The 15268-nt window shown below is 36.0% G+C and overlaps 2 protein-coding genes across 6 annotated transcripts in view; one reads left to right on the forward strand and one right to left on the reverse strand.

Annotated features, from left to right (window-relative positions):
- LOC106659054 (rho guanine nucleotide exchange factor 11) overlaps positions 1 to 10353 on the forward strand; it is a 32077-nt gene extending 21724 nt beyond the window's left edge. For 4 of the 5 annotated variants that reach the window (XM_014381348.2, XM_014381347.2, XM_023463221.1 and 1 more), the window contains 8 exons: positions 6028 to 6272; positions 6356 to 6737; positions 6830 to 7547; positions 7635 to 8184; positions 8300 to 8529; positions 8683 to 8839; positions 8922 to 8986; positions 9066 to 10353. In XM_014381348.2, the coding sequence (XP_014236834.1) occupies positions 6028 to 6272; positions 6356 to 6737; positions 6830 to 7547; positions 7635 to 8184; positions 8300 to 8529; positions 8683 to 8839; positions 8922 to 8986; positions 9066 to 9212 (2494 nt within the window). In that variant the 3' untranslated portion in view covers positions 9213 to 10353. The remainder of the gene's footprint in view (positions 1 to 6027; positions 6273 to 6355; positions 6738 to 6829; positions 7548 to 7634; positions 8185 to 8299; positions 8530 to 8682; positions 8840 to 8921; positions 8987 to 9065) is intronic. The other variant, XM_014381349.2, reaches the window with a different exon arrangement.
- Positions 10354 to 11569: 1216 nt separating this feature from the next.
- Positions 11570 to 14993, reverse strand: LOC106658757. The gene is made up of 8 exons (XM_014380862.2): positions 14617 to 14993; positions 14197 to 14549; positions 13811 to 14128; positions 13476 to 13743; positions 12940 to 13370; positions 12650 to 12865; positions 12073 to 12566; positions 11570 to 11995 (listed from the first exon to the last, which is right to left on the reverse strand). The coding sequence occupies exons 1-8, from the start codon at positions 14912 to 14914 to the stop codon at positions 11725 to 11727; spliced, it is 2649 nt and encodes an 882-aa protein (XP_014236348.1). The 5' UTR covers positions 14915 to 14993; the 3' UTR covers positions 11570 to 11724.
- Between the last annotated feature and the right edge of the window lie 275 nt (positions 14994 to 15268).

A 15268-nucleotide genomic window follows, 5' to 3' on the forward strand; every position in this document is an offset into this window, starting at 1 on the left:
TGAAACTACTCTCGTTAATGCTCAAACGCGATCCTCGATATCTCATTCGACAATAATAATTTGTGACCGGTACGTGTGAGTGCGCACAGACCAGAGGCGGCGGCGGAGGCGGCAAATGCTATTTGGCACTTGATTTTGGACGAACGAGATGAACTAATTTTAAAATTATCTTTGCAAGCTTCTGTGTGCGTTGTATGCTTACATTGTACGTGCACGTGTGTATACATGTACGTACAAACAGTGCAGCACGTGGAAATTGAGTCGTTGCTATTATCTTGCATGTTTCTCTGTTGGCCGCGCATTTGACGCACCTGCAAGGGTACCCTGCTTGCTTTATATAGAACAAGTGCAAAAAGAAGGAATAATCCCGTTCTCGAACCGATAACTCGCAGAGAGGAGTATCAAATACCGCGTCAGTTTTATTAAAAAACGAACCTGGTTTCAGCCTCGGTAAAAAAGCTTCACTTACGATATTATCTTTTTTGGCTATCTTCTCGTTTCTCTCTCTTTTTTGCTTTTGCTCTCTTTTGCACGCGAGAAAAGTTACTACACGAGCTAACTTTGCCTTCCATGCTAATTCGAGGCGAGGTTTCGTTTACAACTACTGAGTAACGAAAAAACTTTGATTCCCTTGCGAAATCTGTGCGTATGTGCAGGTTTTTGCGCATGAGATTGTGGCAACCACCAACTTTTTCGAGTTCTTCTTTTATGCAATGATACGGCTCGGCTTCGATGTTTCGCACTTGAAAAATGAAAAATGTCTCCCATCGGCACTTTCTCAAACTAGTTTTGCGAGAGAAAAAAGTCCCGACGCACCGTCGTGCGTGCATTTCAGTCCTAAGCTCGGCTCTATTATAGCTTTCGGCTATCGTCGAAGCACTCAGCTAACGACGGATGCGTGAAACTTTCTTCTAAGTGCTCGGCGCGAAAATTTAGCCGAAGGTCGTCGCTTTCGATAGCGAAAGGGCAGAATTTTTATGCCAGCTACACATTAACCGCAAGAAAGGTTGAGAAAAAAGCTCTCTCTTCCTTAGGGAATTTATTGATCGTTTCTCTATACTAGTGTTCCGTACCACAAAGCTTAGGTGTACGCTGACGTGTGTGTATACTACGACGGCGCAAGTGAACGAGGAGAAGCCGGACCGAATCGGCCTTGAACACCACTAATACTATGTATATATACCTGCACGGCAACAGAGGCGGCGTCGGCGGCGTCGGCGGCGTTGGCGCGAGCTTGACGTTTATTTGTTCTCGCGCTCCTCTCTCACTCCCTTTCTCGCTCGTTGTAATGTTATAGCGTGGGCTATATGCCCGCTTCATTTTTCCTTTCTGCTCGCCGCGTTCGTATGTGTCTGCTTGTATGTGTACTAATGTATAAGCGCTATGCTTGGATTGCTATTTGGCCGAAAGGTGTGCAGCACCTGCCTCCCCGCTTTTATATGACCGTAGCCTCTTCTGGGGAGTATAATTTAGACGGGTGAAAAATATTGCCGCGTTGCGAACCCCCCGCTGATAACATTATATGCTTTACGCCTCGGTACAGGGTGCGAATTTCGTTTTTCTTCTGTTCGACGTTTGAAGGATAGCTTGAGCGCGAAATAAGAAAATATCTGTCTCGTCAATATGTGTTTAAGGCACGTAGGCGCGTTACATTTGCAGAAGGAGATAAGACCGAGAGCTAGTGTATGCGGATATAGCCTGCGACACTAAATTCCACTTTATCTCTCGTGATACATCTCGTCCGGTTCTCCTCCCAACGCGCATTTACAGTGAATTTGCAAATTTGCCTCGGGGGTTGCAATGAACTTTGCGGGACTAATCTATTTTGTATATATATTGCATACGTATAAGTATGTATATTTATAAACCGAGCGTGCACGAACTTACAAATACTCACTTTGATTTTATCGTTGACGCGAGATTTTTTCTTCCTTACGAAAATCAATATCGTGGTTGTATTAAATTGATCGTGATCGAACTCATGATTCTTACGTTTGGTACGAACATAAAAATTCATGTATGACGCAATAAAAAATGGTCGTTTATTGCACTCGTATAATAAGGCCATAAATGTTCATTATCGATTGTTGCCCACATGCATTAGTAGAGTCTCTCTGTGTCTCGTTTCTCCTTTTTTTTGCCATTTCTTTTTTATTCGTGTCGATATACTAGAAAAATATATCCGCTTAATCAGCTTGCAAGTCTATTGAAATATGAATCCAGACGTATATGGAAGTTTTCTATTGAGACGCGTTTGTTTCTGAAAGCTCACAGTGAGAAGCTTTGTATACGTAATGCGCACGCCAGTGGGCACTTAATAAAAAGCGAAGAATAGATCGATGGTCGTAATACTAGGAAGATTTTTGCAGAGGTGTGAGCTTATAATTTCGTCTATCGTATTTACATTTTATCGATTTATTTTCAATCTGATCTCGCAGAGTTTGTGGATATATTTTTTTCTCGAAATATTTACACTAATATACCGTACTTGAAAGCATAAAGTCATGTTCATGGGATGATCAATCGAGGGGAATCATCGTTTTGGCGTGCGAAAGACATCTTCAGCACGCTTCGCGAGTTTTCATCGGAGGCAGTCGTTCTTCAAAAGATTTTACGCGCTATAAAAGAAAAGCCGAAAAAGTTCATGGAATGAATTTCTATTTCAGTTTTACATTGGCTAATTACGTGCTCGTTAAAAGCGATCTTCACCTACTTCGTGCTCGAGGTGTATGACAGAGGGTGTGTGCCGTGGCTGCTGCTGCTGCTCGAAAGGAGGGGGCATTTGTTGATTTATTTTCGCGAATGTTCAAAGCAACTTTGAAACGAGAATCTCGCGTGTATGCATTTTACGCATTATGCAATTTGTGCGTTCGAACGTTGTGACTCATTACTCGCGCCGCAATCTCGTCGAAAGTATATATGGTCGTTGATTCGCGCGCTTACGAGTCCCGGTGCTTTTCGCTTTCTCTGCATCGCTCGCCCAAGGCATAGTAAGAAAAGCTCGCAATGTAATCTCGCTTTCCCGCTGCAAATAAAAGAAACAACGTGACCAATCGCAGCTTGGACAAAGCAAAAGAAAGAAAGCTCGTGCGCGCGAGCGGCTAACTTTATCTATCCTATATAGGCAGACCTGCGCTTGCAGCTCGCTCGAGCGATAGCGCACGACGATGCTATTAATGCGAGACAGGTTTATTAACAGATTTATATTGCCATTTGACACAGTATTAGCTGTCGCGCCAGCGAGATTTACGCCTTCGGCTGCAGTGCGTACATGTCCAATCGATACGTGCCTACAATATCTATACGTACACGTATAAACGCACATGTGCGATTCGTTTATCGCCGAGCTGCACACGACTACACGACTTGTACTTCCGATATAATCTAGTCGCCTTCGTAGTGTTCGCAATTTTATATACATTATATTATGCGCGTATACTTTTCGCGCGATGCTCTTAAAAAAAAGATTTTCAGGCCGCATCGGACACACGATCGGTGCTGCACCTCACCGGAGAGTCGCGCGCTGCCATTTTCCATTGTTTCGTCCACATTCGCCCGTGTCTTTCCTCTCTCGTTGGCGCAACTTTTGCCCGCTGCTTATTATGCAACGCTCATTCGCCCGTTTTGTATACAACAACGTGAATCATCGCTCGCATAAATGCACCGATGCAACGATCAAATTTTCTCGCCAAATGTGTCCGATTGCCACATACACTTTGAGGATCGCTAAAAGAGATGTTTATAAAACTCGAAGAGCCGACGACTCGTTTGATAAGTCATCATACGTGCTTATATAAACACGCGAGAAACATTATGAATGAAACGCCAACGCCTCGATCATACACACGCGTACACGCGCGCACACACGTACACATGCACGCACTCGTATTTATAGGTTCAAATGTGCAAGTCGCAATCGAAAGCAGCAGCAGCAGCACCGGCAGCGGCATCAGAGTAGGGAGAGTCAAAGGAAAAAAGCTTGATTGAAAGTGACGGCCGTGAATGCAAGGAGCGGCACATGTATACACGCACACACTCGCTCACATTATACGGACACTCTCGCATATATACACGTATCGCAGCCAATGAGGCTCGGCCCTCGAGCTTCCTCTGTTTTATAATACGTATATTAATGTCTGCGCGTATACGCGACGATGGCGGCAGCGTCGGCGGAACTCATCCTCGGACTTTCCATGTTGAGTCGAGCACGTGCGTTCGATTTTCTTATTTTCATTGTCAAAGCTCCGATGTACTCGTTACAGCTGGAGGAAGACGAGTCGTGATTGTATACAAATGCATCTATACAACAGTGCCGCATCGAGAAACGATTGTGACGATAAGACTGCAGCGATAAAAATACACTTGTACATTACCCACGTAATGTTTCTATATTTAGATGAAAGTATTCGCAAATCTCCATACTCGCACAAGCGCTTGGCTCTCTTCAGAAATTGATACATTAATTATATTTCGTATTCAAATTGAAGGCAAAATTGATATGAAAAATTTCTACTCGTAATACAAGTTATTATAATTTGAAAAAGAATATTGTAATTCATGTTAGCCGAGAGAAAATAGAAAAATTGTGAGCTATAAAAGTCGACGGGGAGGGTTGCAATTAAAAAGGAAGCTGAAAATGGCCGATTGACCTTTTTCGTGTTATTTAATGTCTGCGTTTACCTTTGATATTTTAACGAAAGCTCGACTCGGGTAAATATGTCTGTATGCTTGACTGGCGCTTTTGATACGCTCGCCTTCAATTATTCTATGTATTAAAGACACACAGGTACATTTATCATGAGAGTACAAATAGAAAAAAGAGCATTGGCAAACATGGGGTTTCTTCCATAAGATCGCACGTTCGTTATTCAGAAGCGTAATTTCGTTAAATCGGTCACCAGGTAGTGCTTTCTTGAAGTTTTGTTGTGCTCCCGAGAGAAAATCATGTCCAACTGAATAAATTTGAGCGACGCCAAAAGAAGGATACTTATTGTGTGATTTTTAAGACATTTAATTGTTGAGTTCGATTATTTACGCATATATCGTAAAGAAGTCTGTCGGTGAGGATGGCTCAAGGTATAGCGGGAAAAACGAGCGCAAGCGTCGATGAAACTCCCAGCGAAGATGTCAATAATCTCGCACTACCCGAGCGTAGAACACGCTCTGAAAGGTATATACGTATATTTTTATTTGGTTTTTTTATGAGTTAACGGAGAGCTTCGTGAGCACTGAAAAGTTCGATAATTTGTCACAATTAGTTACTAGTTGGTCACAATCGTGAAGTTTCGCCTCATATTTCTCGCTGAGGACGTGCCTTTTTTCAAATTTTTTTTTACTTTGTAATTGTAATCAAATTACTAAGAATCAAGTCCTTAGCTATGAATAAATGTTACTACTATACATCTCTATTTTTCTTTGTTGACTAATGCACTCCAATATCTTGATGAACGATCAAACTAATTATTGACATGATTTGTAAGTGCTCGGATATGTCCTCGTTCAATTAATTAATATCGTCGTAGTCTAGTTTTCCATTCTACGAAGTTCATTAAATTTACTAATTAAAACTTTTCCTATACTTACTTTCGAATAAACTTCAACTATGAGTTATAAAAAAGTTTAAACTTTACGATACTTGAATTCGAAAATGACTAACCTTAAGAAATTCAGTAAAAACGCTCTTTAATACTCGTAGAATTGAAAACGTTAGAGAGATATCATTCAAATGCTTTTAAAAAGTAGTGATTGAAAAATATACGAATTAAAAAAATAGGTTGTCGCTGCATATGCTGTAATCATGAGAAATCATTTGATTTCGTTAAAAATTAGAGCTGAAAATTCGATAAATTCAGCAATGAATATGATCAAACAAACAAACCAACGAAGTACTATTTGCAATGAATCAAAAGTCGAAAGGAGTAACGCCTCGACGTTACTACACTCAGTGTTGTCTGTCGTAATTTCAAAACTAATAATGGACAAATGAAAATAATAATGTCGATTGTGTCGAATATTCCTAATAATCAGTGACTGTGATGGAAGCGGGGCATTCCCAGGCAATTCGGCAGGCAGCTCGTCGAACAGCAGTCTGTCGACCCGCAGCCTCGACAGTCCCAGTATGAGCTTAGAACAGGTTCACCCATCGGCATCAGCGTCTTGGGATAGCGATGTCGATGTCGAGGCAGACCCACCGGACTGGAGTCAGAGCGTCACTGAAGAAGTCCTTGCGAGTCTTAGCAATACGGAGAAAAAAAGGCAAGAAGTAATTAATGGTGAGTAGTCATTCGTTCGTTCAGTCATTTGTCGCACAAGCCCTATGATTTCACGTGTAAAATATCAAATTGTTTTTCCGCAGAATTATTTCACACGGAGCGGTCGCACGTTCGGGCGTTGAAAGTTCTGTCACAAGTCTTCCATAGGCCGCTACTAGAAGCGCAAGTATTGCCGGCCGACCAATTGCAGTTGCTTTTTTCGAATCTCGACGAGATGGTTCAGCTTCACTCGCAGTTCAATCAGGCAATGAAGCGCAAACGCAAGGAAAATCCCTGCGTCGGCGACATCGGCGATCTTTTGCTCGACATGTTTGACGGCGAGGCAGGAGAAGTTTTCGAACGCGCTGCTTCGACGTTCTGTTCCAAGCAGCAGGTGGCCCTCAATGCGCTCAGGGAGCAACGTCGAAAAGACCCTAAATTAAATACGATCCTCAATGACATCGAGGCTAATCCACTATGTCGCAGGTAAACATTTTTCTGATTACTTTAACGAACATTTTTTCATCGGTTGACGATTGACAGTTACATTAATGAACGTTTACTGTGTTGCGTTATAGGCTACAGTTGAAAGATCATATCCTGACAGGTATGTTGCGTCTCACAAAATACCCACTGTTATTCGACAACCTGGCCAAATACACGGCCGAGCAAAACGAAAAGGAACGTACGGCTGTGCTGCGCTGCTTGGCTCGTAGTCGCGAGATTCTTCGGAGCGTTAATCAAAAAGTCAAAGAATCCGAAGACCATCACAGACTTGCTGAAATTCAAAGAATGATCGATCGTTCAGCTTTCGACAAAGTTGAGCATCCCTGCGTTCAGGAATTCAAGAATCTCGATATTACTAAGCGTCGTCTCATCCACGAAGGAGTACTCTTGTGGCGTACTGTCACAAAAAAACCAGTCGAGTTACACGTTGTATTGATGGACGACACAATTCTCTTATTGCATAAATCAGATGATGATAGATTAGCCCTGAAATTCATTTCTCACATGAATTCGGTTCTAAGTCCGATCGTCCGAGTATCAACAGCACTTGTCAGGCACAACGCAGTCGATAAAAACTCATTGTACTTGGTCAATACATCCCAAAACGGGGCGCAGATTTATGAACTTGTGGCACCTTCGCAGGAAGAGCGCAAGCTCTGGTACAAGCATATCAACGAAGCTGCCGAGGCTCTCAAAGAAAAGAATGACAAAAGAATGACAACGAGCAGTTCGTCTAATGATCTCGGCGAAAGCGCTGAAGATAATCTGTTGCCAGAGACGCCTTTCAAGGTAAGTCCAATTTTTCTTATTAATCGTCATCATTTCCTTTTTCTCTTTTCATTTACTCTAAACCTTTCTATTATTTTTTTATTTTAGGAAAATAGTAATAACGAAGCGAATCACGCGAATAAAAAAGAAAGCGAACCAGAAAAACGTAAGGAAACAAGTACCGTTGAACCTGTTAAAACAAACGATAGTAATTTGCAGCAGTCATCTTCGGAATCTGTTGATTCTGCTAGTGTTGTTTCTCCGGAAAGTACAACGACTACTGAAAATAAATCTGCAGCGCCGGTCGCTGAAGATCATAAAAAACAACAGACCGAATCAGAAGATTCAAATTTACATCAACCAAGTGGCGTAGAATCATTGCGACTTGTCACTTGCACACAATGCTCGCTTATTGATCCAGTCGAGGTTCACGTTGAAGAGCGTCCTGTACACGTTGCTGAACCTGTATTAACACCTATCGAATCGCTCCGGCGAATAGACGAAACGGTCAAGAAAGCTTTAGTCGATAAACAAAATATAATTTCGAATATATTGCATGGATCAAAAAGGAACGAAGCTGAACACGCTGATGATTCAATAAAGAAGGATGCTGTTCTTACAGAACCACAAGAGCTTATTGTCTCTGCGATAGAACAAAGTAAGTTTTTACCTAATGACTAACCAATCGCTACATGAATAAATTTTGATTGCTCAACCCGGCTCTAATCGGAGAACTTTGTACAAAAATGTAATTTCATTAATAATATTTTCAGCAAATCGATTAGTTACAATGATGAATTCAGCATTAACGCTTAGCGAAACAGAAACAGTATTGGCGTCCCAGAGCAGCAGTAATGCAGGTATCAATGCAGCAGCAAGTTGCGAGGCGACAGGATGCCCCACACCACGACTTCATTCACGTACGAACTTGGAACCAAGTATATCAGTATCCAAAATACAGCCTATATGCACGACGATTGCGTCACAACTAGTACAGTTACTTGTAAGTGATTATTTTTTTGGTACTGATCGTACTTATTTTTCAAAGAATTGAGAATTATCACTATTATCAAATATATAAAAAATTCGAAAAATTTGATTTAATAACATGTAATTTTTACTAATTTGATTCCTTACGTTTGATTTGGTACTACAGGAAATTATTAAAGATAGAGATGAAGAACGAGAAAGGTTACGAAAAGAATTACGGCGAAGTAGAGAACGTTTGCATGCGATTGATGCCGAGGTGCAACGTCGAGAAACAACGGATGAATTCAATGTTACTTCTGAACTTTCGCTAAAAAATGAACAAAGTATGGATTTCATATTTTTTGTCACGTAAATTTAATGAATGCTCCAATTCAATGAATGTATTAACCAACATTTTTTTTATAGACACAAGTGCTGAAATAACTGATCAAATCGTCAAAAATGATTGCAGCGACGGACCGAATCAAGATGTAGGTGAACCATTGCTATTTCTTCACATGTTATTATAAAGTTAATTTGTCGATAACTGAAAATTTATGAAATTTTTAGACTTCCGTCGACACTGAAATTGTGACAGTACCATCACAGCAGCCAGCAGTAGTAACAACTACAGAGCCAACAGATAATCCCAAACAAAGTTTAGCATTAACAGATTCTAAAGAAGCAATTGATAGTAATGTGAGTGGACCTGTCTAAGTCCGGTACATAAGACAAAGCATCGTCGAATCATGTATAATTGTGTTCCGACGACTGCAAAATTACTACTCTTTGTCCAGTGTTACAGTGAAAAATGTGCGCCACATTAAAAAAAAGAAGTACCCTGTTAAAAACAACTGAAATTAATTTGAATTCACACCTGGACCCGTGGCCTAAGAGTGGGAAATTATAAATACGATTTACTTTACTTTAGACAATGGGGGGCGGCAGCAAAAGCAGCAGTCACCAGCATTTTAATTCGCATACGCAAGTTAAGCGTATAAATAAATTTAGATAATCATTTACCGCATGCATGAGTCGAATGACTAACAGCAATGGAAGCGTCTCACATAAGTCTTGACACAAACGCGCCTATACATACATTATGCTTTCTTCAATGATTTCGTGCAACAAGATTATTATGCATGAAATCCTTAAGAGTATTTACGCGTCATAATTCGTGTTTTTTTAGACGTAAACACTGTCTATCATGTCTTTCCTAATTTTAAAGTAAATACAACGCCGGTAGATAAGGATACGTACGCAAAGTGCCTTTATAATTTTTACACAATTTTATATCGATATTAGCACATTTTGGATGTACGAATATTGTGTAGTTGATAGTTTGTACTGGTGTTTATTATGGAATTTTATATATCAAATATACCAGAAAAGTCTTATTGACTCTTTGTAAAGCTATTATTACTAAACTTTGTATTTAATTTTAAAAAGGGCAACATATGATATGAGTTGTAAAGTGCAGTGTTACAAGATAAAAGAGCTCAATTGAAAACATTTTCAACGAAAGTATGGTGAAATTACGATTTGAGGAAACGTCTTATTGATTCCTTATAAGATCTAGGAACTTAAGCGTAAAATTGTTGAAAGTTTTGTGTAGTAAAAAGTGGAATAAAAAATAATTTGTAAAACTTGATACTCTTCAATTTTACAAAGTATTTTAATCACTATATCAAACTACAAATATAGCTATAACATGCAAATCTTGCTTAGTCAAACTGACACCGTCGTTGTTTCTCTTGAAACAAGCACGAAATCATTGAGTGGATGTTACATTCTTTGTTTCTGGGTGGGATATACATATTTCAACATCATTAAAATAATAGTATAGAATATAAAAAAATCAAATATTATGAACTCATGCGTATAGTTAAATTGTAAGAAAACGAATCAATGAATTTTGAAAATTACATATGTAACACGTGTATAAAGGAAATATCTAATAACTTTGTTAGAACGTAGGATCGTAGTAGAGAATATTATTACTACTATTATTATTATTATTATTAATATTACTATTATCATTATTATTATTGATCGATTATTAATTATATTATAATTATTAGTTGTATTATTGTCATTATCAGCTTCGTATTATCAATATTTTTTTTAATTAAAAAGCATATTGAATCAAAAGTATCATTGTGTATTTATGTACATTTTAAAACTTTTTATTTATGTTTAGATGGTTTTTTCCATTTTTTTATTTACGTTATTTGTGTATTTTTGAGTTCTTGAAAATTCGAAATAAAATATCTATTTCACCATACAATTGTACACATGCATACATATTGTCAAATGAACAGGTTTTTATCAAACGAATAATGAAATATTGTGAACCGTTTACTGTAACATTTACACTGAATTAACGATATAGCTTTTTTACCGAATATCTGAAAATTTATAAAATATTTATATTCTTGTGACATTCAACCAAATTTGATAAGAATTTTTTACATTTTAAATAAATCATGTCCGATATTCTGTGCGAATAGTATTCTTTCACTTGACACGAGTAGAGAATAACTTTGTAATAAAAAATCTTTTTCTCAACTACAATCAAAAATTGTGTATTTTTATGGAGATATTGTATGAATTAAGAAGTTTACATGATATTCGATGAAAGTTTTCGTGAAAAAATTACCTTCAACCTTTTCACTCTGATCAGTAAAAAATAAAAATTTATATACTACCTCAATTGAATTTTATTCATTTATCATGCAAAATCATAAAAAAGAACACCACGAGTATTGAAAATAATTTCGCTTATGTAACTACTAAAGTTGTACAGTTATTCTTTTATACAAAACCTATGAAAATCGATCACATTTTAAACGCGCATCAACTGTGATTTACTGCGGTCATGGAAAATCGAAAAAATGTAAATTGTCATAATTTTTCACAATACAATTCACTCTTACTGTCGACAAAAATAATTTCTTATCATTAGTATCCTAGAGTCAAGTGGTAAGTGAAAAAACCAATGTTTTATACTCTGCCAAAACTTTAATAAAAAAATTTCTAGAGGTTTTTTTTAACTTTCAATATGATTGCCTTATAATTAATTAAAAAGTAAAATGAAAATTAGGGTTTCAACATACGTGAATCAAGTTTAAGGTAAACTTAAATTTATTTCAAATATTACATTATTTATGTTAAAAAAATCCATTCTATACATTTTTTACAATTGTAAAAGTAAAATTAGAATTTTTAACTAAATTTTACCAGTGTATTTGTAAGAGCTCTTATAGGTGTCGTATAAACTTCTAAAAATTTGTTGAAGTGCAACAGGCAGTGCTCGTAGTAGATTATTCACTATGTGCCGATCGGAATCGCTTAATAGTAGAAATATCAAAGACTCTATTGCAGTTTTCAAAAACTCTGGCAAAGTAGTTGGTCTACCCAAGACGTGTATCAAATGCGCAATCAAGTCCTGGCTTGTAAATGATGGATTTTTTTTCATTTTGCCCAGAAATATACAAAACCTGCATGAATAAGAATGTTAAAATTTGTCAAACACAAAAAAGAATAAATAATGAGTGTTCAGAAATCAGATATTTACTTTTCTAAATCCACTGCTAAAATTTTCAATGTATCTTCATTTTTAAAATTGTTCTCCTGTGCTTCTTTTAAAATTATTTCAAGTATACTTTTATATTTTTCAATTAAAGTGTATAGTCTATCATGCATCAATTCTGTTTTGCACCGTAGAAAATCTAAACACAAACCTAAATCTTCTTGACAAATTTCTAAAACATTTTCGATGCATTCTATTTCTACATACTTGGAAGTAGTTATAAAAATTTCTTCAATCAGTTCGTTGATCAGTGTTGAAGTTATCATCCGTTTAGATGTTATAAGTGCTCGACAAAGTTTGATCAAGAATACATGCGATAATATACTTATGTTTTTATTTTTAATATTAAGAAACATATCAATTATGACTGTAGTCATACGATTTGATCTACTTCCTTTGCTTTCAGCCTTAGATAAGTTTTTCCAAATTGTCATTAGAGTAACTAAGGATAAAACGTTTCCTTCTATTAAACTTGTTTTCTGAAAAAAAAACACATAATCGATGATTAAATTCAAAGTTCAATTCAAAATTATATAATTGTACAATTATGCAGCACTATTACCGTTTCATTACAAAGAATATCCACAAAATATTCAAATTCATCATCTTTCAAGATTTCAAAAAGATATGGAAATGATATTCCATTGGGATTACTAATAACTAAAGCACAGATGTTTTTTGTCATTTCTTGATTAAAAGTAAAATATTCTCTGTGGGTCAAGGCTAAAATCCACAATTGCAAACATTCTTGAGTCAAAGAATGTACATTTTTGTTTGCCTGCCAATAAAAATATTATTTTTCTTTAATGGATTAAGTTTGTAATTATTTATTTTTGAATTTTATGTCTTTACCTGTGTTAATTCAAAAAGAATCTCCTGTACATTTTTTTTAACATGATCTTTTAATTTTTTTTTTTCCATTAATAAAATTTTTATAGAAGATCTCAAACCAGCGACTTCTATAGCAGTAGTAATTTTTTCATCAAGATTTTTAGTAATTTTTTTGCTCAATCTTAAAAATAGTTTATTCAAAGCACTTTTATGCTCTTGTGGCATATTTTTGTGCTTTAAACTTTCGGCACTTGATATGAGATAGCAACAAAGTTGTCTGTTACAATTATTTTCAAGAATAAAATTTTCCCAATGATCGTATAACGTTAATTCGTCAAATGAAAGTTTAAAAATTTGAACTAATATATCTGGATAGCAAGAAAAATGTTGTATCATTATTAAAGGTTGTGGAACCCACTTTAAAACATTTATATCTTTCTCAAACAATAAATCTGCAAACAAAAATACAAATGCATTAATTATATTCAGATGTTAACAATTATGAATAATTTTGATGTTAATAACAATATTATGTTTATAATTATTAAAATTTTCACCTTTATATATGGTATTAAATGATACTTTTTCTTCTGTAGAATTAATAAATTCCTTCTCAAATTGATAAATTATAAGGAATAAATACTGCCTAAGAGTTTTGTGAGTGAACATCAGATGTAAACATCTTATAATTTCCAATTTTTCTTCCACTTTGGTTAAATTTACTTCATCAATTGACTTGAAATTTTGTTGAGCTATAATCTTTTTAGCACGCTTGAAAACGTCATGCAGATTGTCTGGATTATCTAATGTATCTAATAATTTTTCCTAATAACAATGAAATTTTGAGTGCTACAATTGTCACATATGAAATATCAATAGTAATTAAACTTACATAATCAATTTTTCCTAACATATTTTTTGTAGAGCTGTTTGAATCTTTGACAAGAGCTGTTAGGGATTCTAAAAATATTGCAACCACTAATCTTTCAGTTATGTCCTCTGGTCTTGTTGCACAGAATGATTTCCATACTGATAAACCTTCGGTATTGTTTACAATTTGTGAGGCAATCGATAGAATTTGCTTAGAATTAAAAAATTCCAAGTGCTTAAAATGATTAACTAAAATTGTCTTCCAATGTTCGCCCACAAACACCTCATTCATGTTCTCACTGGTATTAAATAATACATTTTTGACAAGTATCAATTTATTCTGCAAGAAAAGTACAGACAATAAATCTTTCTATCTGCTGTTAATTATTATTTTCAAAATAAACTCACCATTGAAGTTTCAAGATCTTTATCTTTCTTACAAAGTTTTTTCAATTTTTTTAATTGATCATCTGTTAAAAAGAATTTTCCATCCTCTTTGCGTTGCCTATAATAGTTCAAACATTTAAGGACTTCACAAAATGTTTTGCAAATATCAATAAAGGATTGAGTTATAACTTTATTCTGCTTAGAATTTGTACAAATTTTTTCATAGTACAAAACCAAAATATTTTCTAACTCTGTAAAAGCCTGATCAAATTTCAACTGACAGTTTTTTGGTATAAGAGAGTCCAAATATTTAGCGTTGTATAACACAACTGTTAATATTTGTGACATCACCTTCGAAGAAAGACTAACTGAAACTATAAAAAGAATTATTAATAAACTACAAATACAAATGATCTATTGTTTTTCTGATAAAATAAGTACCTGTGCTTTGTTGATCTTGCAATTTTTCAACACAGTCTTTATTTAGGTGAAAAATCAATGTTCGCAAAATTGCAATAACTTGACTACTGGTAAAATCCTTCAGATCTTGAACGAATTGTTCAAGAAAAGATTCTGGCAGTTGAAATACTTCGATATCCTCGACATTGTTTGTGTTGCCCTCGGTTAATAATTTTATATATTTGGGTAAAAACGTGTGTGGTTTTCTCGAGTCAACACTAGTTTTCCACAATTCAAATATATCTGAGGTTTCTGTACTTCCTTCCATTTCGATACACATGTTATTCGCAAAATCGTAATAACTTTGTTGTTGCGAGTCTCGTTAAGAAGCACATGCAGAAACTATATAACTATCAACCACGTGCAAAGCTACAATGGGCTCTATTTACCATAAGGCAGTTTAAGAGATAGATGGCGCTGGCATTGGTGTTCAGCCGGCTGCACTGCAGCCTGCAAGTAAGCGGTCCGAGTTGTGGCCTACACTCTACAGGCTGAGCTCCGAAAAATTACATTTCTATATTCTAGTTTTTTTGCATTTGAATCTTTAATGGTTTAGTTTTTCACAGTTCGTCAGTAGGTTATATACAATAAGCAACTCTCTAAATGTGCATCCGTTTATATTTATATTATACAC

This window comes from Trichogramma pretiosum, unplaced genomic scaffold (assembly GCF_000599845.2).
Source record: "Trichogramma pretiosum strain Unisexual culture from Peru unplaced genomic scaffold, Tpre_2.0 scaffold28, whole genome shotgun sequence".
Taxonomy (NCBI): domain Eukaryota; kingdom Metazoa; phylum Arthropoda; class Insecta; order Hymenoptera; family Trichogrammatidae; genus Trichogramma; species Trichogramma pretiosum.

Excerpts from the sequence above, each read along its gene's own strand:
- LOC106658757 (XM_014380862.2), bottom strand. The coding sequence starts at position 14,914 with ATGTGTATCGAAATGGAAGGAAGTACAGAAACCTCAGATATATTTGAA. Across the intron at positions 14,550-14,616 it reads GCAAGATCAACAAAGCACAG|TTTCAGTTAGTCTTTCTTCG; the intron begins GTACTTATTTTA and ends TTCTTTTTATAG. Across the intron at positions 13,744-13,810 it reads TGTTAGGAAAAATTGATTAT|GAAAAATTATTAGATACATT; the intron begins GTAAGTTTAATT and ends CATTGTTATTAG.